Genomic DNA, 15,906 nt, shown 5'->3' with positions numbered 1-15,906 from the left:
TGGTCAGGGCCCCCATGGACCCTCACAGAGCAGGTACTATTTGGGTGGTGGATCATTCTCAGCACTGCAGTAACACTGATGTGGTGGTGGTTTGTTAGTGTGTGTTGCACTGGTCTGAGTGGATCAGACACAGCAGTGCTGCTGGGGCTAACAAAGTATGCAGAGAAACAGATGGACTACAGTCTGTAATTGTAGAACTACAAAGTGCACCTATATAGTAAGTGGAGCTGATAAAATGAACAATGAGCGTAAAAACAAGGAGGTGGTCATAATGTTATGCCTGATCTGTATGCATGCATATATATATATATATATATATATATATATATATATAGATATATAGAGAGAGAGAGAGAGAGAGAGAGAGAGAGAGAGAGATTGACTGATTGATTGATTGATTGATTGATTGATTGATTGTGTGTGTGTGTGTGTGTGTGTGTGTGTGTGTGTGTGTGTGTGTGTGTGTGTGTATATATATATATATATATATATATAAAGAGGGGAAGAAGTTAGACAGGGAGAGATAGAGACAGAGATATAGATAGAAAGAGATAGACAGTAGGTATGTATGCATATATATATATAGGAATAAAGAGGGGAGTTAGAAGGAGTTAGACAGGGAGAGATAGAGAGAAAACAGACAGGAAGAGAGGAAGGATAGAGTGCATTTGCATTTACAGAACAAAAATACACATCTGTGGTTATTTGGTTACATTTTATTCTATGTACAGTAATTTGTTATAAATATAATACATCATTTTTGTCTGAAAAGCAGTCATGTAGATACATTTAAATAACAGCTGAATCAGATGAGGGCAAACAGTGAAAGGTGGAGGGAAGGAGAAGATGATTTGTTTTGTAGAAAATAATTTTTACTGTGAAAACAACACAGTCCACCCAACCCTCACGCACAGTCACACAGACCCACACACAACAGGCAGTGACTCTCGGCCTCTTCCACAGACTGCCGCACTGCCTCAGTGGGCAACGGTCCTCCTGCTTCCTCAGTGAGTGCCACAGGTTCTTCTGCTCCCTCATTGGGTCACACATACGTCCCGGTGGCCCATCATTGGCTCTGACAGCTTGTGCAGGCCCTGCTTATTGGATAAGTAATGTCCTAAGGTCCTTTCAAGCAGGTACAACTGTTTCTGCAGCAGTTCAACATGTTACTGCCTTTAATTATCCAGTTTTAAGATTCCATGTGGAGAGATGGTCTTTGTTACTGTGGTAACAAAGCACTGTAGCTGAAGCATGGGCAGTGCGGGGAGCCTTAACACCTTATTAGGTCTACACAGGTTTATACTTTTAAGCATTGATCTGGGTAAATAATCCATCAGTACTCTACAAACACCAAATTTGATTAAAATAGTTCAACTGAAATGATACACTGCTGACATAAGATATACCAAAAGAGCCTCTCATTTCAAGTCCATGATTCTTTGCCCTAGGGCTTTTATTTGTGTTTGACCATCTCACCAGAGTTCACGAGCACATCAGATGCAGAATTTAACTGAAACTTACTAAACTTTGTTTAATGCTCCCCCCAAGTTTCAGGTTTGTTCTTTTTACTAAGTAGAAAACGGCAGCAGTCTGGTAGAATCTGGATGCTGTAGGGTTTGGGTGGAGAGTGGTGAGTTGAGGCTGGGGCAGCAGCAGGCCACAGCACTGACTGGTGGCTCACATACTGTTGATGATGATGAGGGCTGGCATGGCGCTCTGCTGGCTGGTCTCACACATCGTGCCCGACTGTGCCAGCTTGGCGAACACCCGTGGTGTGCCCAGGTTGTACACGCCGGCCTGGAAGAAGCAGGCTTTGAGGGAGAGCCGGTGGACCTCCTGTGGCCGCAGCTGCAGCTTATACTGCGTCTGTCCCAGCCAGGTAAACGAGCCATGCACCTCCAGTGACTCCGGGCTGAAGAAAAGAGAGTTAGCAGTCAGACAGAGGTGCATAAGTCACTCAGTGTGTGCTTGTAGTTTTTTTCAAATATCAGTTCAAATGCTCTGGCTTTCAAAAATTTGGGGACACTGCCTTCTTTTGTTTGTAATGTTTTTTTCCTCATGGCTACGTTAAATTAAGTAAGAAGAAATACCTGCAGTATTAACTAGGTATAATAAAAATAATAGGGCAGTTTTAACTAGGACTGTAAACATTTAAAATACTTAATTGTGATTAGTTGTATGATTAGTTAGTTTCCAGCACAGTTTGGTAGTTTCCCTGCTGGTAAATCACCAAACTGTGCTGGACACCGGCCCTCCAGGACCGGAGTTGTGCACCCCTGGTATAGCTTGTGATTCATGTTACAATGGAGACTCTCGAAAAGAAGTGCAGCTTTCCACTTTGCTATTTTTTGTCAGTTTGTTGCTCTTTGATTTATCCAATGGTCATCCGTTGCACTGTCTTTGTTGCTTGTTCAATTATCCATAGGCCATCTATTGAGTACTGCCCAGCAGAGTCTTGTAGCAAAGGTATTGCTTTTAAAAGTCCTTCTAAAGTTGTGTTTGAATAAGAAATCCACAATTACGGATTCTATCATAGCAACATACTGTGCACAAGCAGCTGGGCTTCAGCCTGCACTAGACCAAACGGTTCAAATGACCAAACTAGAAAAATGTGTTAACATGTTACTTTATCAAAAACATTTTGAAAAGCTATGTCAAACTTTTGACAGTCTATATCAGATCAGATTAGCAGATTACCTGGTAGTTTTGTGTCGCAGGTCAATGATGACATCTACCTGAGCCAGGGAACAGTTGGACAATGTCAAGGTAACTGGAACCATGCATAAACTGAGAAACAGACAGACCGACACAAAAACAGAAAGAGAGAGAAAAGATAGTAAACACTTTTGCAGAAAGGAAAAACAGCAGGTTCATATAGTGCAGCCTTTGGAAGACAACAAGATACTTAATGTGCGAAGTGTTTCCCTTGTCTGAAGAATTAAACAATAAAAACAAACGAGCAGAGCTGTGAATTCCTTTAATTCCCCACATTTTCTATTCACTCAGTCTGAGCTGTTGAAATTGGCCTACATGACATGCTTTCTCTAACAGCTGTGCTTTGGGAATTTTCCTAGAAATATGAATGCCTCTCAGTTAAAAGTAAATAAATAAACAAGAGATCTTGATTCTTCAGTGAAGAAAAGGCAACAAACCCTGTCACTGCCTGTTTATTTTAACACACAAGGCATATTTAGAGTTCAGAGGTTCTTGTGGTTTTCATGGCAGCAAAATAAGTCTGTTAGGGAGAAACGAGGGATCCAAGGAATTGTGGTTATGCATGACCGAAATAAACAAAAATCTGCCCTAACTACTAATGTATGTACAATCATTTGGAGTAATTTGTAATGTAACCTATGCTGGGACAAGAACAAGAACGACCAATATCAAAGGTTAACAATCCGTACCTCCATCTACAGCTCGACTTCTTAAATTAAGAATTAAACAGTTTAAATTTACCTTTCATTAATTGAGATTTTGAGTATTTAATTTCAACTTTGCTGGCATCAGCTTTAATGACATTATGTGACTACAGGACTGGATCTGAAACAGCTCTGGCTATAACCATTCATATTTGCACAGGCTTGCCTGTTTGGCGTGTGATATTTTCTGTCACCATTTCCAGTTGTTTCTTGGTTGCTCTCTCTTTATAGATGTGTGGGTGTACTTACGTGCATGTTTGTGTGGGGAGAAAGAGGAATAGAGAGAGTCAGAGAGGAATGAAGCGAAAGGTATGAGGGATGAGTAAAGATGATGCAGCGCTCGTGGAAGGTGGCGTGGCCTGGACCCACTCTAATTCATCTCCATAATGACATGTTGTTTGCCCGTACCGCAGTAAAAGTAGGCCAGACAAAGTGGCCTGTGTGAGTGCATTACCCTCTCTAGAGAAATGGGCAGTCATAAGTACTTTCTAACTTTAACCTATTTTCCCTCCTTACTAAGACATCAGCTGATTAATTCTTGATGTTTTGAAATCAATCTCCATTGTTTTTAGTAATATGCACTATATTTGCCCTTTAGTGGACATCAATGTATAATAGCTTTTACAGTGACTTTGAGAAAATTCAGACCCACTTTAGTAAGATCTAAAAGCACACGTACACTGTTTTAGCAGGCTAATTAATATCAATTCAAACTTAGGTTGAGGATTGTCTTTTTTCCATACATCAGCTTTGTTTGCGTCTGTGACCTTTATGCAGAGTTTCCCTTTGGTAACAGCATTATCTTGCCACAGTAAACAAACTTAAGCTACCGTAAGTGAACATGATTGCGAGTGCAGCTGAGAAGCGAAATTCAGTACTTTTAAGGTACCGACCAATTACAAAATTCCATTTCATTCAATACCAAATGTCAATACCTAAGTAATTAGTCTCATCAGCGTCTGTGAGGTAATAAGCATACTTGTTCCAAAATCTAGGCTGGTGGTCAGCTATCTAAATCTCATTGTAGCATGTTATTAAGATCAGCGCTTATCAATTAGTCTGCAATCCGTTGTGGTCAGTAAATCTATAAATTTCAAGCACTCATTTCTGGTTTAAGCCAGAACCACTTTCAGTTTGGAATTTAAAAGAAGGTTTCAAAATATTATTCAGGAATCTGTATCCAGGTCAGGGTAAGTATTGGTATCAGTATGAAAAAATTATGAGCCATAAAGTGGGATGAGACGACTTGAGGACAGAGAACCACAGGAAAGGCAGGGTGATCTGTGATGCAGCATGCACTAACTAAAGTACCATCATGTCCATGTCCACTACATTCTTGGAAACGGTTTATTTAATGCAATGTGTGTGTGCTGGGTAGCTAAAGTGTAAGTGAGAGGTATAACACTGCTATACAATACAGAGATGGAGACTCGTGTCGCATGTTGACCTGACTGACACGTGTGCTTAACTAACCCTTGACTCGGACTAGCACAAACAAAACTGATTGAATTAGGAACAGCAGTCTTGATGCGGGAAACTGATAAAACCTTTTTTGCCATTCAGTTTTACTATGATCATACACAATTTTGGGGGTTGAAGACATTGCACTATGGATACAGTAGTGAATTTTCATTATTACTATGGCAACTGCAGTCAAGATGCTATGATACAAAACACTTTTTTTCCCCTTTTTCTTGTTGGCATATATTTTTTTTGTCTAATATGTAAACTATCTGCAATAAATGGCAACTACTTCATCAACCGTCCAGTCCAACTTCTCCTTCTGTAAAAGAGAAAGTGTGAAAACATGGGCATTATCCCAGAGCAGCAGGAAAGTTCAGCTCACTCTGGCCCTGAAGCTTGTTATAAGAAAAGCTCCCCCTGAGTTGCTGCGACTATGGGCTGAAAGCAGAAATCAGAAAAGGTGAACAGAAGTAGTCAAATGCTGTTCTCCTTGCAGCACGCAGCTGCGTCAGGTTCAGTATCACTTCAAATAACAAGTCTTTCATTGTAGAAAAACTTTGTCTGAAGGGCAGAACCTGACAGATGCAGCTAATAACAAGACTAACATTCTCTACTAAACACTGAAGATTCAACTCAAACTCATAACTCGACTGGAAATCACACCTCAGAGACTTAACCTGAACTGAAAAACGACTGGTGAACATCTCTGCAAAATACCGACATATCAGTAAGAGTGAGCGTGCCCTAACAACTCAGTGTGGGTGTGTGCCTCACCTCTTCTGTGGGAATGGGTGGTCGTAAGACTCAGGGTAGTGCAGACAGGTCTTGATGAGATGAGAAAGCTGTTCCAGCGAGGGTCTGCTGACAGGAGGAGGAAGATCAGGCTTAAACTTCAGCAACACCATCTCTTGAGCTTCCTGAAACACACACACACAAACGTACAGTTGTGTGAAAAATATGACAATTACCGGAAAAAAAAGATATCACATTTCCTTCTGACCCCAAAGTGTTGCACTAAAAGAACCTGTACCATATTCTAGCCTCTTCTTTACTGTATACTTTTTGAGACCAAAAGACTTTGGTACTTCCATGCGTATCTCAGCAATCTTCAGGCTTGCCTCCTTTATGTGAACTTGGGTAAACAATTATTAGAGTTCAATTACAGTACAATTACAGTTCCATTATTATTCATTAACATACAAAAACAGTATTCCAACAATTAAGCACTATTCAAGCTGGACTGGTTTTAAAATATACACTAATGTATAGTTACAGGTCATTCACTCTGGAATGATAAGCATTTATATATATATATATATAGCTTTCATCTTTGAGAGAGAGGAGAAAAACAAGCTCCACTCTTCTTTCAGACCTGAAAAAATCCACGGGTGTTTCTGTCCATCCTTCCACTGTGAGAAGACAGTTTAATGCTGTGGGTCTGAAAGAATGTGTAGCCATTAAAAAGCCATTACAGAGAAAAGGAAATGGACAGAATGAAGTGTATTTGCACTAGAACACTAAAAGGGGGCATTGAGATATGAAGGTTTTATGGACTGATGATTCTAAAATGTATAATAATGGATAATTCCTGGAAAAACTGAAAGCAAGTCTCACAAAAAAAAGAATGGAAGCTGTAATAAAGGCAAAGCGACAGTAAATACTGAAAAAAATCTGTATTTAGTTGTCGAGGCGTCTGTGTAATTTTCTGTTGAATATATGTTTTAATCTCCCCCTCACTGAAAATGTAATGACTTGTACTTAATGGCTTACTTAATAAATGAAAGGGTGGTCTCTGACTTTTGCACAGTAATGTACATTTGGCATAGAACAGAAAAATTGGCAAGTTATAAATAACTAAATGATTGTTCAGTTGAGCACAGTGACTGTAATATCCTAATACTGTAACTCCACTGTTTTAATAAGAATCATTCTCTTGTTCCGGTGCTTAACATTTAAACTCCTGTGAAAAATCTGCTCACTCACTGTGTTCAGAAAAAGAGGGGGATGCAGCTTCTCGTACGTGTGTGTGACGAACGAGCAATAAAACTGCAGCGGCTCACGTGGCACGACTGGAACAGCATGTGTGACGTGATTCCCTCACGTGAGGGACTTCCTTTGGTGTGAATGAGTGTCTACGGTGACTGTTGCTATGCAACCGTGTGCAGAGAGGAGAAGTGGCAGACTAAACGTAGCCTGATTTATTCGGGCTGGGGGGACGAGCCTAATGAATGAATGAATGAATGAATGAATGAATGAATGAATGAATGAATGAATGAATGAACAAAATATTTAATGTGTAAGGAAGAAGGAAAATGTTGAAACACACAAATAGATGGGGGAATAGTGAAGGAGATGTGTTGGAGAGAAATGTGAAAGACAGAAGGAGTTGGTGGGAGGGCATGTGGAGCAGACATCACTTTACTGCAAGTTACTTATAGAGTGCAAAGACAATAAAGTAGTGCAGATTAAGCGTCAGCACCAATACGGATGCTTATTTTAGGCTGTCATAGTCAACCTCTTACATATGTACACGTGCCATGAACATACTCACTACCCCTGGGCTGATATCAGCAAATGCTGAAATAATTTAAAAGGGCCAGCACAGTATTTTTCTGCCTTACTTAAAATGTTCGCAGTATGTGATTAACTTCATACTTCTGCTTTAGTCTGACTTTTATTGGGCATAAAATGATCTCTACATTTTTTTTTATTTTCAGTATACTGCCCCCTAACCACCGTTTAAGAATAACACATTATTTGGCATGATCTGCGACATCACAGATAACACTAATTGACTACAGCGAATCATAACTTACCTTATACTGAATATTCATGAACTCTAAAATCAACTGACTGCCCCACACTTCACACGCTCCACACCGCTCTACTTGAGTAACGCTGTGGCTACTAGAAAATGGCACGTTTACAAATGTTTAGTTTTTGGATGCAAGAAGGAAAATGAAAATTTGAAATTCGGGCTCAGTACAGCTCCAAATTTGCCATTTTAAATAATGGTCATCATTTTCATGCTACACTCCTCTTGAATGTGCGCACCACAGGCCAGTATTCAGCAGCCAGAACTTTCTCCAAAAGGGGAACTATTCAAGTTCATTAGCACTCAAGTACTTTTTGACTACAGCCCTCCGAAGAGTGTTCAGACATGCTGTTTAACAGATACGAAAGACACAGGAGTCTTAGAAAACGTGTGCTTAAACTTCCTCAAAGCACAGATCTTTTAAAATCTTTACGTAGTCATGTGTTTTCATAAGTAATGTAACTGGTTTACTGAACAAATTATCAAGGTCATGCTTCAACCTGAGTGACATAACAGTAGGTGAACAAATCTCATTCAGTATTTATGACTGCATATTATTTCAGTATTTGATACCAGTTTATCTTGCTTTATAGGGTCATTTCACAGCTAAGAATACGAGAATTATGTTGGTGTCTAAAGGGTTTAAAAACAAAACATAAAACAAAACAATTATTTGATTAATTGGTAAAACAACTGCTAGATTACTTGATTACCAATACAAAAGACAGTGACAGCCCCACATGCAAATGGAACAAATAAAACTCCAGTACATGAGATCTACTCTCTGGAAGAGTAAAATGGACAAGATTGTCAACATAAAGGGTGCCAACACACCAGTTCATCAATATCTTGGTTCACAACCAAACAAATGCAAGTTAACAGTGATACAAATATGAATACCTTCAGTGTGCACTACAAGCTACCTAAATTAAAATGAGAAATACAACTTAAAATAAAATAGACCAAGATAAAATAGAGATAGACAGCATATTTACAGAGGAACAACTATGCAAGGCGCAATACCGCCTTAGGTGCATATAGACATGCCAGTGGTGTGAGTATGTGCAAGTTCTGGAGTGGGGGGGGTGCATGTTATCTGTGCAGAATACAGTTATCAGTGTACATTATTAAGTAATATAAGCAGCTAACTCAGTTGGTAAATGTATGGTATGCTACTATCAGGAACAATGCAGGCTATAGGGTAAGGCTCTGTAACAGGTTACACATCATAACTAAATTTGGATCACTGGGATATCACACAGCGTGACACTCTGCAGACCACAATCGCTTGTCTGAATTTTCCATTACTGTCTAAACTTAACACACACACACACACCTTTCAAAAACAGCTCTCTGTTCACACGGTGCCGGCTACCATGTGTTCGGTCTGAGGAGCATCGTGTTGGGATTCCCCCACAGCACCAGAACGTAACTCTAAATGTTGAGTCACGACACACAGCTCTTCACGACTGCACTCCCACCGAACATTCTGCTCAAACAGCCTGCACGAGACTGCGTCGAGGTGGTTAACATTGCTGCAAGCGAAATGAAATCAAATAAAAATCCCCTCACACGCACACTCTGACAACATGAGTGATTTATCGCTGTCAGCCAGATGAACTCACTCACAGCGCTACCACTGCCTCCCTGTGGACAAGAGTTTTAAAAGTTTGAATGCAAGCACAGGGAAACTCACCATCTGTGAAGTGTACACACATGGATTTGCATGTTGCCAATGGATGAATGAATGATGAATGAATGAATGAATGAATGAATGATCACTTAGTGCTGGGCAATAAGGATAACTAAATATCTCAATATTTTCTGAGGATATCATGCTATCAGATAACAAAATCTGTCTTTCCACACCTCCAAAGTTCAGTCTTAGAAGCTGGCTGAATGTGTTTGGGATAAGAAACATTATCCACATAATCCCAAACCCACTCTGGGGTGATCAATCCACTGTTCTAAGAGCACCAGCAGCATCTTAGTTGGATTTAGACGAAAAGGTTTTTTTTTTTGTCTGTTTTCTTTTCTCAGTAACAGCTTCTTGATAGCTACACAACACAAGTTTTAGTGGCCTATATCTCTTATTAATATTATTTTAACTTCAGTTCAGGAAACTTATTTTCCTTTGACTTTCCCCTTTCCTTATGCAAGTCGATTAAATAAATGAAAGGTGGCGTCTGACTTTTACGAAGTCCTGTAGCTTGTTTTATGTGACACCTACACTGGTAAGTCAGAACTGACGATACACACTGGCTCACTACTGCTTTGGCTGCAAATGAACATGATGCATGTCTGTCCGCAGCAACAGAACCCACAGAGTCCTCTAGCCAGTGTGTCTCCATCCTGCATGTATGCCTGGGTGTGTCTGATTGAAATTCAGAATGAGGCATTCCAGTTTTGCGAGTCAGAATGCCAATGCTAGCTCCCGCTGTTCCTGATCATCTAAAGCCCCTTAAGAGGCATCCATCTTCATAAACATGAAGCACAAACCTAATGCTCTCAAAGTCACTCTGAGACTCCCTTTACAGACCCAGAGTGAAAACAATAAAACAAGAGATGCACCAGCCCCATTTATTTCTTTTCCTGCACTTTTACTGAAACTTTATGACATGATATCACACATTTGAGTGTAATAGTCAAAATCAGAAGCCAGAGTGGGGAGAAGAGGAAAGAAAAAGGGAGGGAACGAGAGGAAAAGAGAGGGGGGGACAGAAGAGGAAAGAACAGGATAGTAGAGGAGAAAAGGAGGAGAAAAGAGAGGTGAATAGAAAAAGAGGAGAGAAAAAACGTGTGGAGAATAGCAGGGAAAAGTGAAGAGAAAAAGAGAGGAGGAGAAATAAGAGGGCAAAAAGAGGAAAAGAGAGGAGAGCAGAAAAAGAGAAGAGCAGAGGAGACGAGTACGAAAACAGGAGAGGAGAGCAGAAAGACAGGAGAAAGAGAAGGCAGAAGAGAGCAGAAATAGAGGAGAAAGAGAAGACAGGAAAGGAAAGCAAAAAGAGGGGAAAGAAGACAGGTGAGGGGAGCAGAAAATGAGAGAAGAGCAGAGGAGGGGGGAAAGGAGGTGAAAAAAAAAGAACAGAGGAGAGGAGAAAAATAGAGAAGAGCAAACGATTGACTGATACATTGATTTTAGACCTTAGAGAGGAGAGCTGAAAGAGAGGAACGGAGAAAACGATGGAAGAAGAAAGGAGAGAAAAAGAGACAAGAGGAGAAGAAAAAAGAGGAGCAGAGGAGAAAGGACAGCAGAAGAGAAAAAGAGAGGAGAAGTGAGGAGAAAAGAGAGGAGAGGAGAAAAAGAGAGGAGAGAGAAGACTGATGCGATGACTTTGGTCATTACATCATCAACATGACATCACTCTGCCTGCAACCTCATCAAAATGTCCCCTCTTCCAATGACATCAAGGCACTTTGAAGTCTGATATACTGTATATCATTAGAATAATGACAAAACTGACCTCAACCTTGTGAGCCAAGAAACAAACGTTACCTTTTAACAAAACCTGGAATGTAAAATGAGTCAGAAGCTTTTGAAGCTTGTGTTCAGAAAAGAGTCAGGAAGAAAGTGACAAAGAAGAGAATAAAATAAAACAATGCACATTCACTACAAAGGTGAAGACTTGCTCCATGCTCCTTGCACTAGTGGTTAAATGTTAGTTTCTTGTGGAGCTCACTGCAAGCAAGAAGCAAATGCTTCCAAAAGCAGAGTCCTTGACAGTGAGGAGGCTGTGTTGTTTTAGAGCACTGAGCATTCAAAAGCCACTTTAAGTTTTTCGTATTCAAGTGCAAATAAAAGGATGGAAATGACTAATATTTCCTTTGCACAGAGAGGCCACAGCAGTGAAGTGATTTCACTTTGATTCTGTGTCATTGTTTTCATTTGTTCATTTCTCCTTTCATAACATTCAACAGGCCACATCTCATGAGAACACAGAAGTGTTGCAGCAAATTTACAAGTCAATACAAGAAGTATGCAAAACTGAAGGCCATTTGGAAAAGTATGTTTGAATTACAATAGCGATGTTTTCAAATGGTTCATTATTCTAATCTTGGCCTACTCTCAGGGGAAGACACTTAGGTCCTCACCCCTATTAGCCCAGAAAAGGCACAATGCTTGCTTGTTCTGGCTGTAAGGAGGGGGGGGGGCAGTAGAGTTAAGGCCGATTTAATACTACAGAAATAGCTACAAATGTCCACCTAATATAAATGAACAGAACTATAAACCTTGCAGTAATAACTATAGCAAAATACTGACAGCTAGCACTTTCTTTGTGACACATCCACAATGAAAATGCACTTGACTGATAAAGGGTTTTATTTTGTGTTGTGAGGGAGGGATCTGTAGCCTGCCAGGCTGTCTGGTACTCGGCCAACTGAACACTTAACCTGCGTTTCAATGAGCACACCTTTGTGCCCTTGGCTAGGCATGTAAGAGGACGGTAAAGCGTTTTCTCCACACATGCACGCACGTCCATTAAAGGCACTGAAGAGACAGATTTGTCTACCCTACAATAAGCGATAAATTCATAAACTAATGTTAAGATCAATATGGAGCAACGCACACACAAACAAAAGGAGTGCGAGAGCCATTTTAACATCAAGCACTCCAGATTTGAATCTTTAACAGTTTATGCACACACTACACGGCTCCCTACAGACTGTGCTGCCATTCCCCACATCCTTACACACTATAAAGGCCTTTAGGCTACGTTCACATTACAAGGTTGAAGTGGCACAAATCTGATTTTTTGCCCTAATGTGACTCAGATCTGATGTTTTCAGGGCTGTGTGAACACGCAAATCTGATCTGACCTGATCCACTTTCATATGTGGTCCTAGATCAGATACGTATCCGATTCGTGGCCATACGACCTTAAAGTGACGCTCAGATCGGTATTCATGTGCTTTTTTCCCACTGCGCGTGCACCATCATTCAGCAGTACCATGGCAGCAGCGCCGAAATGAAGTCAGCGGTTCGTTCAGATTAATGACAGATTTGAATAACTTACCTAAATTAAAGTATATTAGAAATACTCCCTTTTACATAGGTGCAATAATCTCATGTGCAATACCATAACTGCTACATTCTTTTATATCCACTCTTCATTTTACTTATTTTACTTTTAGAATTTTATTTTAAATTATTTTTCGTTTTAGTTGTTTAATTTTCTATTTTTACTTTTTGAAATACTTTTAAATTATATAGTCTTTCTTTCAATGTCTTGCATTTTATACTTTACTTTTTTTATACTCTACTTTTTAAATATTTTTTGCTTTATTCCTAGTTTAATCTATTTTTTTGTTTATGCACCGTTAGGATTGCCACCCAATTTCATTGTACCCTGTGCAATGACAATAAAGAATCTTGAATCTAAGTGAGCGTCAAACATTGTGTCAGAGAGATCGGATTTGAGCAAAAAAAGCAGATTTGAGCAATGAGGTTTGTAATGTGAATGTAGCCTCAGAGGCTGACTGTGGCTTATTTGTGCAATTTATTCATGTATTTAAAAAATATTATAAATCACATTTGAACATATGTATAACTGAGATATCTTGCACAGCAAATGGGATTTTTTTGCCCCATTATTTTATTCACCCACTGTTTATTTTCTTGAAGTTGCAGGCAACAATATCTCACTGACTGATCACCGTACCATTTATGGTGTTTGTATGGTGACGACCAAGATGACAGACTGGCTGCGTCCCAGCACTGAGAAACATGAATAAGATTAGTTTGTCTTTTTCTTTATTATGTGTGGTGCTGCATCTTCAAAAGCAGCTCAGATTAAGTTACAGATACCTGAGCTATGTGAAATTACTTTCAGCTCCTGAATGAAATAGTAAAACTTTGTTCTCCTTTCACTTTTCCAAAACAGAAAGGAGATTATCAGATGGCACAGTCTGCCCATTCTCTGAAGAGCAAATATTGTCTTCTTGTGTTTGAATACATCTAGCCCATTGGTTCTTTTTCTGTATTTCAAAAAAAACAACACATTGTGTCTGGTGTGCATAGCTTTGATGTGAAAACACTGCATATAAATATTCAGCATTTTTGAGCTGTTTATTCCTGCTGCATTCGGTGTGTAAACAGTATTAGGCACTAACATAAAATTAGACAACACTTTAAATAAATCAACAGAAGAAGTGTGTATGTGTGTGCGCGTGTACATGTTGGAAAGTCTTGCAGACACACCTCTTTCTGTGAGAGTGAGCAGGCCTCTTTGCCGATGGTCTGCAGAGCCACATGGAGCTGCCCCTCTAAAATGAGCTGCTTGTTGTCCTCTACCACATAGGCCTGCAATGACAGCAGCACAGAACATCAGACAAAAGGAGAGGTAAAGATAACAAACCAAAAGCACACTGACAAACGCCCAATTCAGCCATTTCTCTGTTTGTGTATGGGGAAGCTAGTCTTCTTTGCTAGGATTAGAACCAATTCAACATGGCTGTATGCTAGGAAAGGGTGTACAATATCAAAAAATACAACCTGAGGACACTTAAACGCACTTTCACGATACATATTGTAGCTGTCAGAACAAAACTTGTATTTCAATTTCAAGGCGAACGGAGCAAAAAAAAAAAAACATTTAAATCACTTATTAAAAAATTGTTACGTTAACGTACATTGAAAGATAAAGTTTATCCTTCTTCTGCAAAGTTACTTTTTTTGGAGGTTTTGTTTCAACAGTGACAATAAGCATCATAAAAGTTTTGCTTTACTATAGTTGCAAACAAGTTGGAATGGAGAAAATGAAAAAAGGATGTGAAAAAATATTTCAGCTAATAACAGAAGAAAAAAGTTGTAAAAATAGAATAAGATAATAGGCTGATAGCTAATCAGCTACTTCTTGTTTTGCAATTTATGCAGATATTATACACTGGTTGTTATTTTAACTTTCTATAATTGACTGTATTTACATTACAAGCAGATATTTAGCGTTCTACACTGCGTTCTACAAAACAAAGGTGCCAACAAGGGTTCTTTGAACAACCATAGAACAACACCTTTGGTTCCCCAAAACCCTTTTAATGAATGGTTCTCTAAAAAAACAATTTAGATATGCGAGTCTGAAAAACCTTTCAATTAAAAGAACCTCCACATAATGTAAAGTTTCTCTGAAGAACTCTTAATTCAGTATAGAACCTTTACATTATGTGAACGTAATGTAATGTGGTTTTCTGAACCTTACAAAGGTTCTTTAGATACAGCTGTCTTTTTCAAACAAAGTTCTTTAGTGAACCAAAAGTGTTGCTTCTATAGTACTGCTCAAAGAACCCTCTGAGATACCCTCACTTTTAAGAGTGTAACAACTTGTAAATTGAATCTGCAGACATTTAGGGTGGAAGCAAAAGATCATAATAGAAATGCACCACCTTCCAGAGCACGATGATGTCGAGTTCCACTTCACTGCATTTCCGAACAATACTGGTCATACTGTCATCAGTGCTGCTTGCTGGAGTGAGGCTCTGCCTCCTCAAAAGACCCCCTACTGTGATCACACCTCCTTTCCTGGGCTCAGAGGGCGGACCTCTCCGGAAAAAGAAGTCTGCACAAGGAGTCGTAGAACTGACAATCTAGAGAGAGAGAGAGAGAGAGAGAGAGAGAAAATGAAATAAATGAAAAAAAAGAAGAAAAAAATATTATAGGCCCCAATAAAGCATGAAAAAAGAAGAGACACAGGCCAAGTGCAATTTCTATGATAAGAGAGCTGAAAAACACATTACATGCACATAATTAGGTTTTAATGACAAAAGGTACAAGAGCAACAGGGGCCTAGAGTGTAAACATACTTAGGTTAAGCTCACTCTACAGTGGATCAAACTTTTTTTGTGTAACACTATGAAAGTTCGTACAATTTTTACATCATCTCAACTCTTCACTATAATTCTGCGCTGTCAGGAATAGATTCTTACAGCCATGTCATCAAAATGCCTGTTACTATGATTATGCTCTGCATTTTTCATGCTGGAGGACCGGCGAGACAACCTAAGTAAATAGGTTTTGTCTAACAGGAAAAAAAAAATAGGTTTCCTTCAAGGATATATTGAAAGAAAAAAGTCCAAAAGATCTTCACACACAACAAGCCTCTTAATTTGACACGTATAATAACTGAATTTATGTCTTTTTGCTATTCATGGCAGAAAAATGAATCAAACTCAGAATCTTGTTTACTTTATTTGATTGACTTCTACAATTACAAC

The 15,906-nt window shown here is 39.3% G+C and overlaps 1 protein-coding gene across 1 annotated transcript in view; it reads right to left on the bottom strand.

The window, feature by feature from the left end:
• Nucleotides 1–1,380: 1,380 nt before the first annotated feature.
• Nucleotides 1,381–15,906, bottom strand: part of trappc8 (trafficking protein particle complex 8) — a 58,810-nt gene continuing 44,284 nt past the window's right edge. Inside the window, 5 exon segments of the mRNA XM_036581623.1 lie at nucleotides 1,381–1,912; nucleotides 2,698–2,787; nucleotides 5,658–5,800; nucleotides 13,898–13,999; nucleotides 15,079–15,279. Coding sequence (XP_036437516.1) covers nucleotides 1,678–1,912; nucleotides 2,698–2,787; nucleotides 5,658–5,800; nucleotides 13,898–13,999; nucleotides 15,079–15,279 — 771 coding nt within the window. The 3' untranslated portion in view covers nucleotides 1,381–1,677.

Source organism: Colossoma macropomum, unplaced genomic scaffold (genome assembly GCF_904425465.1).
Source record: "Colossoma macropomum unplaced genomic scaffold, Colossoma_macropomum, whole genome shotgun sequence".
NCBI lineage: Eukaryota > Metazoa > Chordata > Actinopteri > Characiformes > Serrasalmidae > Colossoma > Colossoma macropomum.
Note: the sequence above shows the minus strand (reverse complement) of the source record. Positions and strands in the feature narration are given on the sequence as shown.